The sequence below is a fragment of the Numenius arquata genome, chromosome 7, assembly GCF_964106895.1.
Source record: "Numenius arquata chromosome 7, bNumArq3.hap1.1, whole genome shotgun sequence".
NCBI classification, from domain to species: domain Eukaryota; kingdom Metazoa; phylum Chordata; class Aves; order Charadriiformes; family Scolopacidae; genus Numenius; species Numenius arquata.
This window is the reverse complement of record NC_133582.1, coordinates 15,150,770-15,170,895: the sequence shown is the minus strand read 5'-3', so window position 1 is coordinate 15,170,895 and position 20,126 is coordinate 15,150,770. Positions and strand designations below refer to the sequence as shown.

The 20,126-nt window shown below is 45.7% G+C and overlaps 1 protein-coding gene across 2 annotated transcripts in view; it reads right to left on the bottom strand.

The window, feature by feature from the left end:
• The window catches only part of FOXO3 (forkhead box O3), a 95,345-nt gene that overhangs the window by 14,484 nt on the left and 60,735 nt on the right, over positions 1–20,126 (bottom strand). Inside the window, exon 2 of one of the 2 annotated variants that reach the window (XM_074150148.1) lies at positions 2,239–3,674. The exons of the other annotated variant lie outside the window; for it this stretch is intronic. Coding sequence (XP_074006249.1) covers positions 2,274–3,674 — 1,401 coding nt within the window. The 3' untranslated portion in view covers positions 2,239–2,273. The remainder of the gene's footprint in view (positions 1–2,238; positions 3,675–20,126) is intronic. 2 annotated transcript variants of the gene reach the window in all.

Below are 20,126 nucleotides of genomic sequence, written 5' to 3'. Positions count from 1 at the left end.
TCCACGGATGCCTGGACAGTAATCCGCCGAGGAGAGCTGTCTCGTTAATAAATCTGTCCTCTGCAATGAGACTCCACTCACACAGATGTGTCAGTTCCTTTATTCAGAGGGAGCAGCCTGAAAAAGATCACGGTGGCTATGCTTTTCGTGAATGGCACAGGCAGGGGTGAAGTGGCAGCAGCAAGCATCGGTGGGAATGTGGCATGGTGAGCCTCCTCCATGCTGCCCAGGCAGGTCTCCCCACAGGCATCTTCCACCTATACATAGCAAATGAAGATACAAAGGGAGGAGGCTGCCCTATTTGCCCATGTCAAGCAAAGCTGTCAATAACATCTGTTTTTTAGGCCTCATTTGGCAGATTGTACTGTTGGATGTTTCACAGCAATAAAGTTCCTACAGCCTTTTCTTTTTTTTTCACCTCATGCAAAAAGGGGTTTTAAATTGAAAGAGTTCATGAAGCTGGAGGAAGAGAGAACTGGTCAGCAAGCATGACCTTCTGCAAGTTTTAGTTTCCCGATTCATGAGCCAATTCTTTCTTTTCCCCTTTCCTTTCTTAAATTCTCCAGCACTGGAACTGAAGGAAAACTAGAATTCAGCTGTGGCCCCCGGCCTTGCCAAGTTGCTGTCCTGTGCAGGGTCAGTGGGACATAGTGTCCTCTACAGCCCACCTCCACAGCCCATGTCCTGGCCATGCACTACAATGCTCTTGCTTTGAGCAAGAAGATGTGAAAGAACCAGAGGAAATCCTCCCACTGACAGAGGAAGGACTATGCAAACCACCCGCTCCACCAGAGCAGAGCAGCTTTGCAGAATAACTGAAAGGAGGACTCTGGGGCAGTCTTGTTCTCCCTAACAGACATCAGACCAAGCACACGTCTCCTGTGGTGCTCCATACACACAGGACGACATTCAGGAGGTTCACCACTGCTGTTCACCTACCACAAAGCTTGCCCTTGAACACCTAACAGTGAAACACAGAATGAAAACTCAATTAAAGATGAAAGGGGCAAATTACGCACCATAAAGTCAAATGGCACTGACTCCTCCTTTCCATCCTTCATCCAGAAAATAAGTAAGTTGGAAGGAAGTTGAAAACTGAATGAACACCTCATTTAACCTCACCGCTGGGATACTCAACATACTATTCTGAAGTTAATAGAACACTTTCAATAATTTATAGCTAACCTTTTATCCTACTATATTTTGAAATCTACTCCCTTGTACTAATAAATAAACAAAGGAGAAAGGGCACTTCGTGTGGCACCTACCCTATGAGTCAGTGAATATGTGTGTGAGCAGGCAGAGGTACGGGCAGGAGCCTGCAGAATCACAAAATGACAGAAACAATGTCTACAAGTTCAAATGCCCCCAGTTATGGAAAAGAAGCAATGGAAAAAAACACATCAATCTGGAAAAAATTAACATGAAGAAGCTAACATTTGAAAAGCACCTATGTCAGAACCCAAACATATGGATATTCTCTTGGTGAAGTCCAAAAGAAAACGACACCCACCCCAGTCCTGGGGTGGAGGGAACCAACAACTTTTGCATATTTACAACATTAAATCCAGGATGTTCCTGGGATCAGGATCTCACCTTTGCTATTTCAAGATACAATTCCTTGATTTGCTACTTTGGTTTTTTGCTAAGAAACACAATTAAAAAAAAGCCCAAACAACATCATTGCTGTACCACAGCAGCAGTACAACTCTAATTCATTCAACATCTGTCCCACACACCCAGATCCTCGGTGCATGCACTGATCTTGCAAAGATGCTCTTCCTCCTCCCCTGCAATACTATTGCTCCACTGACTGCAAAGCCCCTTGCCCCGTCCCTATGTAACACAGCTTGGCTACGTGCAGCATTGGCTGCAGAGAAGAATCCATCTGTTGTGACTTCAAAGAAGACAAGCTGAAGCTCTGTGATTCCGAAAACCCACAAATATTCCACCTTGGTCTGCCTGATTTGTCATTAACATTTCTCATGCCTAAATTAAGAAGGACGCGTAGCATCAGCTGCGTGCTGACAGTGTTGCAGCCCAACAGCTTTTACAGCTTAGCCTCATTTCCCTCCACACCTCCCAACGTTTCTTGGTTGTGCCTGTTGCATACCGACACACAGCAAGCCATCAGAAGCCAAATTAATATTATTAGTGTGCACTAACTATTAAGGGTTTGGTGCAAACTCCAATAAAACTAAGGAACCAAGTATTTTACCACATCTATGGGGCACTGACCTGTTTGCCCATTTTTCCCTGTTCTCAAAGATCCTTCAGCCTGGTACCCAACTCTGTGATGAAGCCTGTTTAGCACCAGTGAAGCTCCCCACATTCAGACTGACAACGTTCTGAGCTGAGATGAGGGAATCAAAGTTAAAATCCAGCCCATCTGCATCCATGAGTTCACTGCGGATAATGGACTCCATGTCACACTCCAAGCTCCCATTGAAAATATCCAGGTCCAAGTCACTTGGGAATTTCTCGTGTCCCATGACCGGGAGGTTCACGCTAGAGGAGTACAAAGAGGAGCCTGAGAGCGGGTCAGAAAGTGTTTGCATAGACTGATTGACAGGTGACTGCTGATGTTTGGTGGATCCCAAGCTGTTCGAGTCACTCAAGCCTATGTTACTGATGGAATTGGACAAGGCACGGCTGCCACTAAGAGAGGAGTTGTGGGACTGGTGCTGGTGATGAGGCAGGCTCTGATTGACCAGCCCGCCCTGGCTGGACTGTGCGGCAAACGACATCATGGGGTCGTTGCGGAGCATTATATTCCTGCGGGAATTCTGGGCGGACACAGCTGTGCTGGCTTGTGACATGAGTGGGTCAGACTGTGTCATCATGACATCGCTGTGACTAAGTGCATCAGAGGCGAGGAGATCCTGCAGCGTCTGGTTGTTGTAATGAGAAATGGAAGAGAAGGTGGCTTGCTTGTTCTCCTGAATGGTCTGCATGGGCGACTGGCGGAGGGAATTCAGGGACGACGGCCCAAACACAGCGTTGTTGAAACTACTTGATGGGGAGCCCAGCCCTGAACCTTTGGAACCATACGGAAAACTGGAGCTTCTCTGCATTATCCCTCCTGTGGGCGACTGCTGGGAGGGAGGGAGTGTTATATTGTCCAAGAGATCATCCATGAGGTTATCTGTAAGTCCATCATTCAAATTCATTGTCCCAGCCATATCAGTCAACCTAGGCAACTCCACAGTACACGGTTTGTTTACCGATGGGGACAAGCTTGATGGACTACTGTACAGCATGGGAGAAAGCGGAGCGTCGTCATCTTGAACATCATCTAGTTCGGTGCTTGCCAAAATTGGTGACAAGCGGCCACTGATGGTACTGGCATTGGAATTTGTACGGGAGCGAAAATCTGTCCATGCATCCAGCTCATCGCTGCTGCGGGAGGTGGGACTCCCTGGCCACTTGGAGAGCTGAGAAGGGCTGTCCTCGCTCGTCTCCGGGGCAGTCTGCAGGGCTGCCTTTTTCTTAGCCGCCCGCCCTCTGCTCTTTGTGTACTTGTTGCTATTGTCCATCGACACAGCGCGTCTCCGCGGCGCCTTGCCACCTTTTCCACCATCTGGATTGATCATCCACCAAGAGCTTTTCCCAGTGCCTTCATTCTGCACCCTGACGAATCGGCTGTGGAGTGACAAGTTGTGCCGGATTGAATTCTGCAGGAAAGGAACAAAACAAAACATCAAGACCAGCACCCTACTTCTTTTGCTACTCAAATCTCAATCATTAAAACCAACATCAAATGAAAACGGCAACATGAATAAAAAGCATTGGGCCCTCCTGGACATCACCATGGGTTTCTTGGGTGGTGGATACAGGAGGGCTGGAGCATGGCTGCAGCATGCTGCTGTAAAGCAAGACCTGTGCTTGCACTAGCTGTGCACTCCTGGTGCCCAGCTCTACATCCCCAAAAGCTAAGGAACTAAGCATCCTAAGGAAAGGAGTGTGACACAGCTCCATTCCCGCTAGCAAGAAGCAAGACGGTTCTCCCTTACTTTTGATTGAGGACAAACCTCTATACTATCAGCAATCTTGCCATCAGACCCTTGAAATAAGAACTGCAAAGGCACTGCAAAAATCTGACTGGAGGGGTAGTCACACTCATCACAGCCTCTGCAAATGTCTTTTTAATTCTTCATGGGCATGTGTGTTATGCATTTGTTATAATAACTCTTGAGAAAACTGCAAGTGCTGTTGCTCCTCTCCCACAGGCACCCTGTGCATGACTAAGCTGCACTTTCTATCTTGATCAGAGGCACCAGAATTACACTCGCACCGCAGTAGCTGACCAGCTGTCCCCTCGCTATAGTACCCTCACAGTCATCAAAACATGATGTGACACAGTACGCAACGATACCCCTGTCCTTGTAAGCTGCTAGATAGAGTTGTATAAAGCTGGTGTACACAGTTGGATACCCCGTGCTGTACAGGATGCCACGAAATACAGTACTTAGAGGGGAGCCCGTGCACTCTCTGCTCTTGTGTATTACCCGCTTGCACTAGTCAGCAGTATCTACCATCCAAAAACCATGTTAGGTCAAACCGATGATAATCACCCCAGAACGAGGTAGAGAAAACCAGCCCATGGTAGCCCTAGTGAAGTAACTCCAGATTTAAACCAAAATAATGGAGATGAAAATCCCACCCACTCATTCTGCTGATCTTGGGCTTAAAATATAGCTCAAAGAAAGGACAAGCAAGTAGTATTTGTTAGTCAGAATGCTTCCAGGTTTGGTTTTGGTTGTTTTTTCCATGTGCAAGTCAAGATTTTTCGAGCTATCCCATATTCCTTTATAAAACAGCTGTGCTATTCCTCCAGGTTAAAGATGATCAAGTTTAAAAAGTCACACAAGTTTTTTTTTCTTAAAGTTTGGCAATTACCAGGTATAGCTATGAAGAGGATAAAATCACATTTGTTCTACCAGCATGCTTTAAAAACACGAAGTCAACAGGATCATAGCATAATCAAACCATCCAAGGTAAGTGTCCTTCATTTACAAAGCATTGAAGAAATTCCAGATTTAAATGGGCAAAGAATAAATCAATCAAGAAATCAATTCACAAGCATCTTGACATTTGCATCGTTAGGATAAATGGATGTTTGTCATAAATGAACTGGTGACACACTGGATGTATAGAGAGATATAGCCCAGCCTTTCTCAAACAATTCTTTTCAGTATAAAAGGCCTTTTTTTTCCCCTGTAAGTGTTGTGGTTTTTGTCAGATCGTGAAATGGAAAACACGCCTGAAGTTCTTCTCGCATGCAGACAGCAGGCGCGGTTGTGATTATCACTTAATGAAAAGAGAAATCATATGGACCACAGTTCAAAATAGCAACTGTTATGTTTTAAACAATTTGCACAAAACAGCAGACCAGGCTCTGCAGACATACTCGAGAGAAGCTTGGGTCAGTGCCTCAGCTATAAACTTGTCCATTTCTAGGGGACTATCATATCATCAAAATATGGTGGATTGAGTTGCAGCATAATAGTTCTTCAGTCTAAGGAAGGAAAGAGCTTTTTATTATTTAACTGTTGACATTTTAACTGTATTTTCAGTCTGGCAACAATCTGTTTCTAACTTCTAATAACTAGGCGCCACTGCTTACTTCCTCAGGTTTCTCCCAACTGGCTGGAGAACTGCTGGTTTTTTGAAAAACAACCTTTTTTGATATTCCAGCTTGTACTGCATCAACACAGGTAGCTCAGACATTCATCCCCTGTGACTTTCATGGGCAACTGCATGTGAGAACATCTGCAGGGGGATCTCTCCTTGCAAAGACACAGCAGCAGGACGAGGACAACCACAGCTAGACCAGCACACCAAGCCAGGCTACAAGAGCCATTACGAACCATGCTGCTCCCCACCTAAGAATGCAGGGTATGAGAATACACACCACCATGATTCTTGCTAATGAAAAAAAATCTTGGAAAACACTGAAAAGAAACACCTAAGGTGGCATAGGCAGCATGTCACGTAGCTTCAGATATAAAAACACTCAGCCAAAGTGCCAGCAGCTAACAGTTTTCAACCTATGGTATTCTCATAAAATGGTTTATTTCTGCTGATGGTAGCTGTAGTATGAAAATACCTGTACTAAAACCATGAAAAATCCTAAATGATGAAATTGTGAGACTGAAGCACCTTTCAGGATGAGGGCTGCTACATGTGTGAATCTGTGTACACATGTGTAATTTTCTTCTTATTCTATCTTCTTGCTCAGTGTTGGTATTACACAAATAATAAAAGAATGTAATAATACTTTTGCACTGAAAATTGGTGGGTATAAAAAATCCAAGCAGTTTGTTTTCCTTTACATTACGCAATATGCCACTTATGCTCTGGCTTCTGTTTTTCTTTACTTTTCTTCTGTAGGAAGCTTGTTTTCTTAAGCATAATTATGGGCCAATTTATTTTTGTGTACCCCATCTCCACCCTCTGTTCAAACACTGCCTTAAAACCCACTTCTTTCACGTAACCTCCCCCGCTAACCTCTTCAGCAACAGTATCTGAGTTTCTTGGTTTCTCCTTGTGTTGGATGCTCTGCCAAATCAAATTAGGGCTGGATTCCACTATCCTTTCACATGCAAGTTTTGCTACAGAAGTTACCGGGATTGACAACTCACATTAGTAAAGGCTGTTGTGCTGTGCTACCAGGCTGTAAGCTGGATGGAAATAACTGTGTTTTCTACCTGGTTTCTGAGCTGTCACAGAACGTTCCTGTCTGCTTAAAATACTGGAAAATATCATGGGACAATCTTTGTGCACAACCGTGTGTGTTAGTAAGATATGACCATGCGACAAACCACAAAGGAGGTGGGGAAGCAAAGGAAGTACAGTTTATGATTTGAACTTGCTGCTGTTCAAATTAATGGGGACTTGTCTTTCACTTATTTGGGAGATGGATTAGGTCATGATGATGGAAACATAACACATTTTTCCATGCCAAAATGCAATAAGAAACTTTACAAGATCTATAAAGGAACTTCCATCAATCTGTCCTGGAGACCATATGTAGACGGGACAGATGCTAGCCAGGCTGCAGACACCTTGGAAAGAGCTCAGACACCACCAAGGGGTACAACATACGGACTGTACAAGAGCAGAGTAGAAAAGAAATACGATGAGCTCCTCCCTTTATTAGTGTTACTATTTATACCGGACTTGAAGAACGCTGTGCGCTCTGCTAAAAGCCAGAAGACTGAGGTTCCTGCAGATAAGATCAAGAGCATCCCGTATGGCGTTGAGCCCAGTCCCGGTCCCCCGGGAAAGTAGTGCTACAGGGAAGAATGACCAGCCCTGGAGAGGAGGAAGGTCCAGGGCAGAGGAACAGAGGAGGCCGGGCAGACGTGGTGTGAGCAGAGGCTGATGCGGTGCCACAGGCGAGCAGCGCGGCAGCCCTACCCTGGCTTGGGCTGACGGCATCAGGAGAAGGGCTGCAGCTGGGTGCCCGCTAGTAGCCCAGGGCAGCAACATGTGGGGCAACAGCACTTTCCCCAAACCCGGGGCCACGCTGCACCGCATTTTGTTCAGTTAATGCTCCTTAAGGGAACACAGCCACATTTCGCTTGAAATAAAAAAAATAAAAAAAAAAAAAATTAAATCTTCTACCACGTCCTAATTACACGTCTCTCTTGATATTTTGATAAGACTGCAAATGGGTAACCTCCCAGAGAGGACACTCAAACATTTCCAAAGCGCTGTACACCTGATTTGACATGAACAACTGAATGAGTCTCCCAGGGAGGCTGGGACTGAGCGTGATTTCAACACTCAGCCCCGGTCAGGCAACAACAGCAAATGCTTGAGCCCTTAAAACGTAGAAAATTTCCCCTCCCTGTGCCTGTTTCAGCCTCTTCCAACCCGTGTTTACCTTGTGGAGCCTGTCCATTAACTCAGACACCAGCTGCAAGTGCTTCCACTGCAGTACAGAGTCTTTTTTGTCTGGAAGCAACATGTGGTATCAATTTATCATCCTCAACAACGCAACAAGGAATCCACTCACTTTAAAAATAAAAGGAGAGTTGTGTAACTTAACTCTTAAAAGCCCCTGCTTTTTTTTTTTAAAAAAAAAAAAAAAGCTAAAGATTAGCAAGATGAGGTGCAGCTGGTGGCTGCCGAGTCCAAGTTACACATTAGTCTGTTTTTATTTCAGTGTTTTGTAGTGAGTGGCTAATTTGTTATTTCAGATACAGGCTCCTAAACTGTAAAGTTACGGCTACAAATCAAAAGCAGTTGTTTATTTTAACAACTGGGGAGATACTAGGACACGATGGGAGAAAAACAAATGTTATCTGCAGACCCATAAATGCTGCTAATGCTCACTTGGGAGAATTATACTTTATTTTAAAAAGTATTAACATATTTAATGTTCTAACTTCACCATATAAAGTTGTCTGGTAGCCATGCAGTAGGGAAAGGCATCAGATCTAACACTACTGAAAAGAAGCCATGAAAATAACTCCAACTTATCAGCCTCCAGCCAACCGGAGGGAACTCCGCTTCTCCATGGCTCTGCTTGCTCACCTGAATTTCAGTTTCCAGCCTATGTCACCTTGCTCAAAATGCTGTAGCACAAATCTCCTTTGGGATGAACACCCCTACAGAGGGCTTCCACCAAACATTAAACAAAAAAATGAAACAAACTGCTTTCTTTGCATTCAGTTGTTGCTGAAACAGTATGTTGTGAATAATCCAACACATTTTGCCCACTCATCCAGACCGTTATCTGTGCTTTCTCATAAAGTAACTCAAAATGTGCTTCAACTACCACTTTTACATTTTGCTTGCTTTAAAGCCCCCAATGAGATCCAATTGCAAGAAAATAGATACAGTGACTCCAAAATTACAAATATTCAAAGTTACCAATTATGTGCATGTATGTAGGAATTCCTGGTGAAACGGATTTGCAAGTCTAGGTAAAATCTTTAGGAAGATCCAGTCTGTTGGTTCCATGCAGTCATTTTGTGCCTCGCTCTGTAAGGCTGCCATGCTGCGCTTCCCAAGGAACTCGGAAATCACCAACCCAAAGAGGTCTCAGTCTCCTCCTCTGTCCCGTAAGTTCTTGCAAACCAGCAAAATATATATAATTTAATAAAGTAGTAAGGGTGCTCTGGAGATGCAGAAAAAGAAAGAACTAAAACATAAGGAAAGTCCTCCCACAATATCTATCCAGCCATGTTGTACTGATATACATCTTTTTCCATATAAAACCAAATATTATGTATTCCAGATTGTTATATTTTCCCTAAATTATGGAAGTTGCAAGGGTGGGGGGAATTAAGTGTATTACACACACAAAGAGAAACCTTTCCTGACACCCAAACATTTTCAGTGTTTGATGTTTGGTATCATCTGCAAGTTCGTAAGGCAACTCCCACAAATCCCACCAGATGTTCAGCAGAAGGAGGCAGCGAGAGCGCACCAGGGTCCCGCAGGGGATAACATCCCTTCGCACCCAGCTGGCAAAGGCCACCGTCCCCACAGCCCTGCAAAGGATAAGTGGGATGACACAGGCTCAGCCCCGCCAGAAAAAAGGGGAAAAAAAAAACCCACGGATCTAGGGGGAAAAAGTCAGCTTGGCATCTGAAGGGTGGCTTTGTGGATTCCCCTCCTCATCTTCTCTTCAAAGGAGTATTTCTGACCTTGGTGGTAGGGGAACGGCTATAAGAGGCCCCCACTGTAATTAGCGCTCTGCCTGCATCTCCGCCTGCTGTCCCCCACCCCTAGGAAGAGCAGAAAGCCTTGAGGGATATTAAAGCTGCTTGGGAGAACATTAGGTCCGGCAAAGATTTATCCCCCGAAATGTGCTGGCTCAGATAGGAGAGCAGTGCATGGATCTGCCTCCGTCCCGCACGCAGGGCGCCGCGGCGTGCCAAATTACGACAGGAGAAGGTGATTAGCACAGGGAAAACAAACCCTCCCTAACGACGCGCGCCTCGCTCCCCGCCGCCCCAGCTGCTCCTTGCTACAAGGGCAGGCGGCAAGCGACGTGCCTGCCAAGGAGGTTTATGCTCTCCCTTCTAAAAAGAAAAGCATCTTAATGCATGGAGCTTTGGGAACCGAGTCGCAACTTAATCAAAAGTTTTTCCTAAAAAAAAAAAAAAAAAAAAAAAAAAAAAGTTAATTCTAGCTAAAACAACTGCTGCCTAACTCTTTGCAAACAGTGATATTGCAAATCACTAAGCTGACGTAAATAAAACTTAGCTGAAAATACACACTGCCTGGAAATTGTCTCAGAGCATCATGCTTCCAGTTAGCAGAAAAATCTCCAGTTATTTTACAGTCAGATGTCCTCTGACCACAGGAGGACTCTAATAAATAACATTTGTTTGCTGCGAGTAGAGCATGCCGGTTGCCGTTTATTTTTTTCCACTGGGTGTTGGGAGATGGGAAGCAGAGAGAGAGGAAAATGCTGATACTTCAACGCAGCTGCAGAGCAAGAAAAGGTCGGGCTCTCCAGCAAATCCTCCCGGTGTCGGGAGCCACATACCCCGGCACCCTTTGCTATAGGAAGTCCCCTAAAAAATAACGCGTTAGCCTCTGCATGCTATGCCAATGCTTTTCCACATTAAAATGGATTTGGGAACCAGAAGGCAGGAACCGCCATCGAGAGGCTGGTAAAGGCACCTTGTCAAGAGCTGCCTTTTTCACTCCCTTCCATGTGCTTCCTACCACGGCTGCCCAAAATTCAAGAACAAAATTCACTTCAATCAAAGGATTTAACTTAATTATGAGCAGGAATTTACTTTCAGGCATTGCTCTTGCAAGGTGATGAATTTGTGAAAATCCCAAGGAAATTGAGCGCAGGCATGACTGGGACATGAACACAGTCAGGGACTGAAGGGAAGATGTTGCCCATTACTGAACTTAAACCCAAGGAGTTGCACACAAAAAACCTGCAATGGATGCACATGGCTGCTGAGCCAGACCAAAACAGTTCTAACTTCTGGTCAGGAGTGGTGTCACCAGCAGATAACATCTTTTTTTTATTATTATTTTTTAATTAATGGCAAGCCACAGCATTTAAAGCGTTTCCACTGTAGGAACTTTGGAAATGACACCGCTCTGTATTTGCAGAGCCCCTTCAGCACAGCATCACTGTGTTTCTCCTCCTCCGCGCCACAGAACCCCAAGAGAAGTGCAGGCACACACAACTAATCAACCCCAATATTATAGGTACAGTAACTCTTATAAAAATAGCTACCACTGTCAGCACAGCCCCAACCCGCCAGCTGCTGAAGCTTCTGGAAGAGTCTTCACAAACCCCAACGGTCACCCAGTTAGACCTCAACAAAAACCAGACAATTTTACTGTGAGGCTGGCTTTCACCCTGAAGGCTTTGGGTTTGTTTTGCTAGAAAGAAGAACTAAAAGAAAAAAAAAAAAATTCCCTCTGTTTTCCATTTCTTAGATGCAAAGATCCCAGCACAACCCTCACGCAGTGTTGTGGAAACCAGAATGCTCAATTCTATTTTCGCTTATTCTCAGCATATGGCCGTTACTATACATCGACCATTTAGAAACACGTATGGGCGTTCTTTCATGCCTTTATAAATAAATGTGAGTGATGCTACTGCTTATAATAATTCACTAAAAATAGTAGCTTCCCATGGAAGATCACAAAAGCCTCTCACTGCTGAATCACCTATTATAAATCTTTATTTCTTGAATTTTTTTTGTGATCGTGTTGATTCATTTTAACAGCTCCCAAGCCTGTGAAATGTAACTAAACCAGCTATAACTTCCACCCCACAGAGGCAGGGGAAGAGTAAAATCCATATGCATGAAGAAAGTCTTCCAGGGCTCCTGCCCTACCGAAGTATAAGGCTGCCCTGCAGACGGCTCTGTGAAGTGCTAGCTCTGAAATGATAGATTGTTAAATACCCAGGCCGGATTAATTGGAACTGTTGAGCTGTGCACATTAAATTGCAAATCTGGTGACAGTTACGCCTGACATGTGACTGATGAGAGGAATAGATCTGATACGCTGTCGCCTGACCGAGTTTGATCAGGCCTGAGCAAGCCCTTCAGAAGCCGGCACAGGCACCCGAGACCTTCTCGCAAGAAAGCCTTCAAGCAATCTCCCAAACAGCCCCCGGCACTTCTGCTATATAGACTAATCTGAAACAGGACCCCTCTCCTGTGCTATTTTAAGCACATAATTAGTTTATTATCGAACCAGAAGATAGTACCTGATTTTTTTAAAAAATAAAAATTTAAAATGTGATGCGCTTCAGTTGGCAGCTGACATGGCAAAGGGAACGGTCCTGCTCCACGGACCTGAGCACCCGGGGAAGCCAGGGATGCATCTAAGCATGACTCTCAGTGGGTCTGACCCACTGGCTTTTAGGGGCAAAAAACCCTTGGGAGCCTCAGGGGAAGGGCAGCTGGTGTGGGAACGCACAACCGCAATATTCACCGAGTTACTGCAGTGCCGGTGCAGACGGGGTGTGAATTAGGAGACGAGGGATGAGTGAACAGAACAACTTGAAAAACAGGTACCTCCTCCTTCACGACTTGACTCGAGACTGGGTAGCTGCGGCACTACCAATAAATACCTGAGCACTCTTCAAAACGTAATGGCAGCTGTAAAATATTAATGCCTTTTGAAAGTAGAAAGTGATCAGTTTTCCTTTTTATGTATTCTGATGCACATTCTGATTTCGTCCTGAGACTAACACACAGGTCCTCCCTAAACTCTCTGTTTCTTACATTTTCCCTCTGCTTATTTGAAAGATGGTAGAGACTTGCTTTCTGTGTACAGAAACCAAGCTCATGCCGTGCCAGATGACACGGGTGGACAAAACCATCCATCTCCTCACCATTTTCACATGAACAGTAGCAAGATGGGTTTACTTCAGGAGTCTTTTCCCCAGCCCACTCTTTAAGCTGACTTCCATGGGCGCATTGCACTGGGACACCCAGTCCCAAAACCAGCCCTGCCCACAGACTCACCACCTTGGCACGTGGCTTTAGTTTCCACGCTGTGATGCCCTGGCTGTAATCTTCAAGTTGACGGCATTTGATTTTTTTTATTATTTTTTTTTTTCCTACAGAGAAAAGCTTTTTTTACGGCCTTAAAATGTAACTCTCCTTACCCAGCCTGCGCAGCTCCAGGTCAGACCTTGATGTCCAAGCCAGAAGCACCAGCCCCCCTTGGCAGTTGGTGGGGAGAAACGGGCACCTTCAGCAACAGAGCCCACCAGCCCATCTTCCCGTTTTCCTCTGCAAGTGCCTGACTCCCTCCGCTGGCAGATCCCACCCTTCACACAGGGAGGCTTTGGGATGGCAGAGGCTTTGGGACGTCCCTCCTGGCACTTCCCAGGGCAACTATGGCAGCTTCAGAGAGCTTGCCTTCACTCAGACCAAGGTCTCCCTCTACCCCTACGGATTCATCTCAGCCTCACCTCACCCCACTTACAAACTGTTTTAGTTTTCATCAAACCTCACCTTACTTGGATAGTCATGTTACTGGTTTTACTGGATTTTTTTAAATTTATTTTCTGTTCACTGCAGGGGTAAAATATACCCGAGGAGCTGACAAAAGGGAAGATGACACCTATTATGCTGCCAATGAATCAGCCCTTTGCTACAGCAAGCAGGACATTCCTGTTTCACACGCAACTGGCAGCAGCACCATCCCAGAAACCTCACAACCCAGGCAAATGCACAGGTATGAAAGTCATCTCTTTTTTTTAAAAGCTATTTACCTAATCTGAGAAACTAAGAACACTGTCATTGATACAATCACAATCGCAAGTGCTAAATGTTGAGCCTAAAGCCAGGCTGTGTCAAAATGCTTCGGCACTTCCTGGTGCTTTGTTAGCACCCCACCCCGACACCAGAGCCTGAATAGCAGAACGATGAGTGGAAAAGCCCCTTCACGTTCCTGGTTTGAACCTGTATATATGAGTAATCCCTCCTGAAGCCAACACTCAGGCCACGGTGGGGCCCCTATATTGCTCAGTACATATACTGGGACATTTTTCAGAGGCAGCTGTGGAGCCACAGGGTCATGGGATCTCGACCATGCCAACGGCCAGGGTCATCAACAGGTACTAGGACAGGAATTACCTACCCTGTAGGTTGCAGTCTGGTTGATGTCCCATTATGGGAAGGACTGCACAAGTAGAAGACACTTGCATCTGGAAGTTTACAACCTCAAGAGGCAGACAAAGAGGCATTCATTCAATGAAGGTGCTACAAAATATAAAATGGAGAGGCTCGCTTTGGTTTCATTTGCTAGCACAAACCAGCCTTGCCTTACCTGTCCTTCATGACAAGCATCGAGGCAACCTCTCCGTCCCCTGAGCTGGCGTCACTTCACAGACACCATCTCCTGCTCTGGAAAATTTTAAGTACTGACTTGCTGAATCAAAATCTATGCATCTTGGGGTTGCAGTAGCTGTATGTACTCTGAGCTGGCCCCAAGATCCCTCCAGATAGGTGCTCTCTTACCACATGGGATAGGGAGATGAATTTCTGCTTCTCAGAGACACTGGTCCCAGACCCCAGGTGGGCTGGGTGGACACACAGCACATCCTGCCTTTAGGGGGAAAACTTTGAGTTATGTTAGTGGAGCTACACTGTATGAAATAAGCCCTTTTTCAACACCTACATGTTCAAGACACAGGGCAAATTTTAAAGGACGATGCTAAGAATGATGGTGCCTTTGGACATCGTGGTTTTTTTATGACATTGATCACAGCATTCATGGCTCAAGAATGCAAGGCCTCCTACGTATTCTGGGTATCATTTTCATAACAAAGGTACACAAGAAACAAGCACCTTCAAGTTGCAGCTGAACAGATGAGGACAGAAAGAGCGAGCATTAGCAAATGTTTATGGGGATATTTTCCCTCCTTCTGGGAAAGAGAAGGGACCCACTATCAAGCACCCGGGGAAAAATCTACACCCATACATTATGACAGGTCTACTAATACTTTTGTAGTATGAGCTGATATGGAAAATACGAAAAAATCTAATACAAACTAGTTTTATGCCTTTTTTTTTTGCCTTTTTTTTTCCCCCTGTGATTAAAGTTTAGAGAAGACGGGATATCTAGAAAAACAGAAATGAACCAGGCTACTTTTTGGTTAAGATTAGCAAAGTAGGGAATGAAAAAAATTAAGGAGATGGAAAAGTCTACACTTGTCCTTAGTCAGACTTTTTTCAGAGCTGGTAGAAACTCATTCTGTTCACAGGATCTGACCACATGCCCTGTTGCAAAGTGAGATTCCCACCTGCAAAGACTTTTGCACGTATCTAAACGCATACCCTGTGAACTGCTTTGTGGACCTGAACAGGAATGCCCTCAATGTGTAGGGTTAGATACGCACTAGTCTTTGCCTTGTTGACAAGGATAAACAAGAGGAGACACAGAAATTTCCAATTTTGTTCACAGGCAAATTTCAAATCTTGCAAAAGTTAATGAAAATCCTCTAGTAGTTTTGTATCAAGCTCTTTCTGAAGTGAAAATGCACCATATTAATTATTTTCAGCAGAAATGGGTTCTTGGTGCCATCCAATCACAGCTATAACCTCAGTGGCCCTTCTGAAGCAGAGTGACAGCTGAGTCACTAATGTTAAAACAGGGATGAGAAAAGGAAAATGAAAAAGAAGCCAGGCTACTTCCCCTGAGGAGCTAAATACAGTATTTAATGGCATCTTTTTATAAGGTTAACAAATCAAATGCTTCAGCTATGAATTGTTGCCATCATCATAACTACAACAGGATGACCCTGGACAACCTATCTCTGTCTAGGTTTTTTCCTCCTGTGACACATAAATAAGGAGGAAGAGGCTGGGAGACAGCCCAGCCCTTCACCACACTCTGGGCTTTCAGGGAGACGGGCCGCAGTAGCCACATAAGGACTGGGCAGGACAAAGAGCAATTCCATCAACAGAGGGAGAAGACAGTGGGAGGGAGCAGATGGGTACTTCTCTTTGCCTGCATCTGCACCAGCTGCCATCTTCATCAGCTGTTGTGCCCCCATGGCACTCTGCCTGCACGAGCAGGAGCGGGCTGCACTCGGGTTCCTCTTGTTTAACTCACAATGAAGAGTTGTCATCCTCCCCTCTTCCCCTTGCCCCCCCGACCCACTGCCCTTAAATGAGTATGTCAAAAGCAATTAAAGTCAGGAGGGCGAGAAACCTTAAAGCTATATGCACAGAGGATCTTTTTCCCAATGCTGCAGAAGTGTTGGGACTCCATGTCACTCATAAGTTGCATTTTAATAAGTTGCATTTTAGTAAGTTAAGTAGCTTGATGTAGGCATATGCCAGAAAATATCTGTCCAGCGGAACAGTAAGGACTGCAGCTGATTTTCCAGGAAACCAACTGCAGCTATCTGACAAGTCTTCTGTATTAGGAGACCCTTAATGTACTCAGAAGACATTATGGCACAACAGGGTGTAATTTTTGCTCCTTTTCACGTCCCTCCTGCTGCTCCAGTGCCACGCTTGTGAGCAATGGCCCTGGCTCGGGGCTGCAGCGGGTGAGCTGCTCTGCAGCTCCTGGCCCAGCAAATGGTTCCCACTGCAAGAGCCAACAACATAATCAGAAACGCAACAGGAGTACGGGGTGGTTCGAAGCACTGCCTCCTGATCTGATAGCGGTGCCAAACGTGGGAGTGCACAAGGTACCGACCAGCACACGGGGAACTGGGACATCTGGGCAGATAATTCCTGGAAAGATCACATGCGCCTGGACTAACCTTCCTCCTCGGGGCCGACACCAGGGACTGCACATTGACATCGCCGGCACTGCATTTACATGTTCTGTTTAGGGAGCCACTTTCTCTGAGTTCCAGAGTTTGGCCCAAGTCAGCCCTGCTTGCCAAACAAGCAACATTTCTATTTAATTAATCCCACACATGTCTTCAGCAGCCTCTCCGTTCCGTTGGCTTAAAGCACCCCATCCATGCCTTATCACAAACTCTGGCCATGCTATTAAGATTACTTTAAACGTAATCCAAGCATGATGCTGAATAGCAAGTAATCACCGTTCGTGCAAAAAGTCTGGCTGACCTCTGCAGGACTCTTCACGGGAGAAAAAGTTTGCAGGATTAGGACCGAAGCCTGGAGACAGGGTCATGTCTTCCCTCTCCCCACCCCCTCTCCCTTGGCTCTGACATCCAGTACATGCTGTCCTCTTTGCTACTTCTACGCAGTCCTTAAGGCTTTAGACCTGAATGAAGAAAAGCAGAATGAGCAAGCTCTGTGATTCAGGGGTATTTAAAAGAGGAAAAAAAGGGCAACTGTTAGGCAGAATCTGCCAGGAGGAGGAGAAGGAATCAGTCTCTGTGCCAAGAGGCAAGAGTCCACAGTCTTTGAATTTCAAAGGCTTTCAGGAAAGACGTCCTCAAGATACTTTCACAGCTACTTTGAACGAGTCACAGTCTGGTAATCTGCCTGTTTTTTCCTCCTCTCCTTTTTTCCACCTAGATAACTTTGTTTTTTTTTTCACTTGGTGAAAGGCAAAATAACTTTAATAACTTTAAATAACTTCACCATTTGTGGGCACTTACATGTCAATTAGCTCTGGATTGCTGCTATATATTGGGATGGTACACATGCTTGGAAAAGAGTCCCTGGGAACTATAACACCATAAAACACCTTGGTGCTTCAACCCTACCCCATCACTCTGGTACGCCAGCCAGCAAACACAGAGCGCTTTTTTCTGCCGTGTCCCTTCTACATCCCCTGCTCCCTACCGAGAATTAGGACGTTGCTGCAACCGGGTACAATGCTCTTTACAGCCATGCGTGTTCAAAATAAAAAATGAAGTCCTGTACAAAAGCAGGATCGTATCTCAGGCTGCCTGCGATCCAGCACCTTTACACTGCCCAAAAAAACACAAAGACAGCGCTTGCATGTTTAGATAACAACTGGAGCAAAATGAAGACTGAAACTGCAGGCAATCCCTTTCAAATGCAGAGAGGGCGGGGAGCGGCTGCCAAGACGCCCTGGCGCTAACCAGGGCCTTATGAACGTTTGACTTGTTCCTCTCCCAGGTTTCCACCCTGAGTCCCGGGTGGGTGGAAGTCATCTGGGGACACAGGCGGGCACGGGAGAGCCCCACACCTGCAGCTCCCCTCCTGCTGGGGAAGAGGCCAGCTGGCAGAGCCAGAGGAGGGCACAATGTTGGGTGCCTCCAGGCAAACAACCCGGTCAATGCAGGGGGGGTAAGGCCAGGCCTGTCTGCTCAGTCTCAGGCACGGACTGAGAGAGGTCATGGGCGTGATGGAGAGGTCTCTGCAAACCTGGGGCTATGCCTGCCCAAGGAGTAGCCCTAGAGCCCAACTCCTGCAAGTATTAATAGTCATCACATGGTCATCAGGAGGGGCATCTACCCTTCCATGAGCACACACTGCCAACAAGAAGTCTTACTAACAGCAGATCTGGGACACCCCAACAGCATGACTTTCTAGGACAGAACGAGAAAAAAAAATAATCCACAACTCTACTCTTGTTGACAACTGGTCCCTGCGTTGTGCTGAACGTCCTCTGCTAGGTACTGAATCCCCCAGTTCACACTGGCTCTTACTGGAGAGAAAAGCAACTGGCTACATCACCTACCTACTACTGACAGCAGGACTGGGTTCACTACTGAGGCACTACTGGAGCCCCACGTGTCAAATGACAAGGAGCCCTGCTGTTTTTGTGGGGTTTTTTGATCTTTTGGAAGTACCCAGAGAAAAGCTGGCAGGAGACTTCCACCATCAGCCAAGTTTGCAGGGGAGCTACTGAGGAAAGGAAATAAACTGGCTGGGAAACGTCATGGTGTCATGCCATTGTCCTGATGCACGGATTTTCGGACATTGCTGTACATGCTGCAGCAAGATCTCCCCCCCAGAGCCCAGGCACTGGATACAGGCACTTCACGGGCTACATCACATCCGTCCTCCAGACTGGCAGTGGTTTTGGGAAACGGTCATCTTCAGGAACAGGAAAAATTCCAAGCATCCTACAGGACAGGATCCATGTTCCTCCACGGCTATCCCAACAAGTAACGGTAAAATGAAAAGGCTGGGGCAGACGTCAGCAGCTCTCAGGGGCCTGACAAGCACTGGAAAGGAGCGCTTTCCAGCACCGGGAAAAGGCTGGGAGTATCACCTTCCCCTGGGTACATAGCAACAGTTGCTAGTTTTGGCAGGCGGCGAGATGCAGCGCAAGACGTGAGGGTGACATCATTTGATTATCACCTCGCTTCCCTTGGATTCAATTGGATTCCAATAAGAAATTATTTTTAGAATCGCTACAGACAAAAGCCTCGAAAACTAATTTATTACAGATTTGGGTAGAGGAGGCTGGGGACTGTATTACTAGCAGACAAATCCTTAACAAGGCCCAAGTATTTGGAAACCAAAACCACAGCAGAAATAACACGTACATATTAGCAGTGAAGGTGATTAACCTTCTGAAAAAACATACTTAAAGGTGGGGTGGATTCTCCATTGCTTTAGGGTTTTGCATTTAAGGGTAGGTATTTTTCCATAAAGTGGGATGAAGCTGAAACTGAATTTGGGATTTGCTGTTGAAAGAACTGATGGGAGCTCTGAAGCTTGTATTCAGAAGGCCTGCCCTTAAAACCTTAAAGTTTGCCTGCTGCCCACACTTAGGAAGTTCAATTCTGCTTTGCTAATATAGGCATTTGCAGTTACGAAGAAAATTAAGAATTACTAGAGGATATCATGACATATGACGCAAATACTCCAGGGAAAGCAGTACAGGGGAAAAAAAAATAAAAGCCCTCCAAAATGTTAAGCCAGAGGTCCATTGCTTTTGCCCCGGACACGAGAAATGAGTAACGTCATGTCTTGTTACTCCATGCCACCAAGAGCTTGAAAGTAATTGATCCTGCCTCCGATTTCAAGTTGGCCGTGGTGTTTGTTTAGGAGAAGAGGTTCACATGACAGGCTGGAGCTCCTGAAGGAGACCTTTTGCTGAAGCGGTAGCAGCTCTCTGGAAATAAATAACTGCAGGGATTCCCAGGCAGCCGCGGGTTCGTCAGCAGCGGTCCGCTGCTTAGCAGCGCACAGCACTTCTTCATTATGTTTATGCAACTACAGGTATTAGTATTTACAGCAAACGGCTTCTTTTTA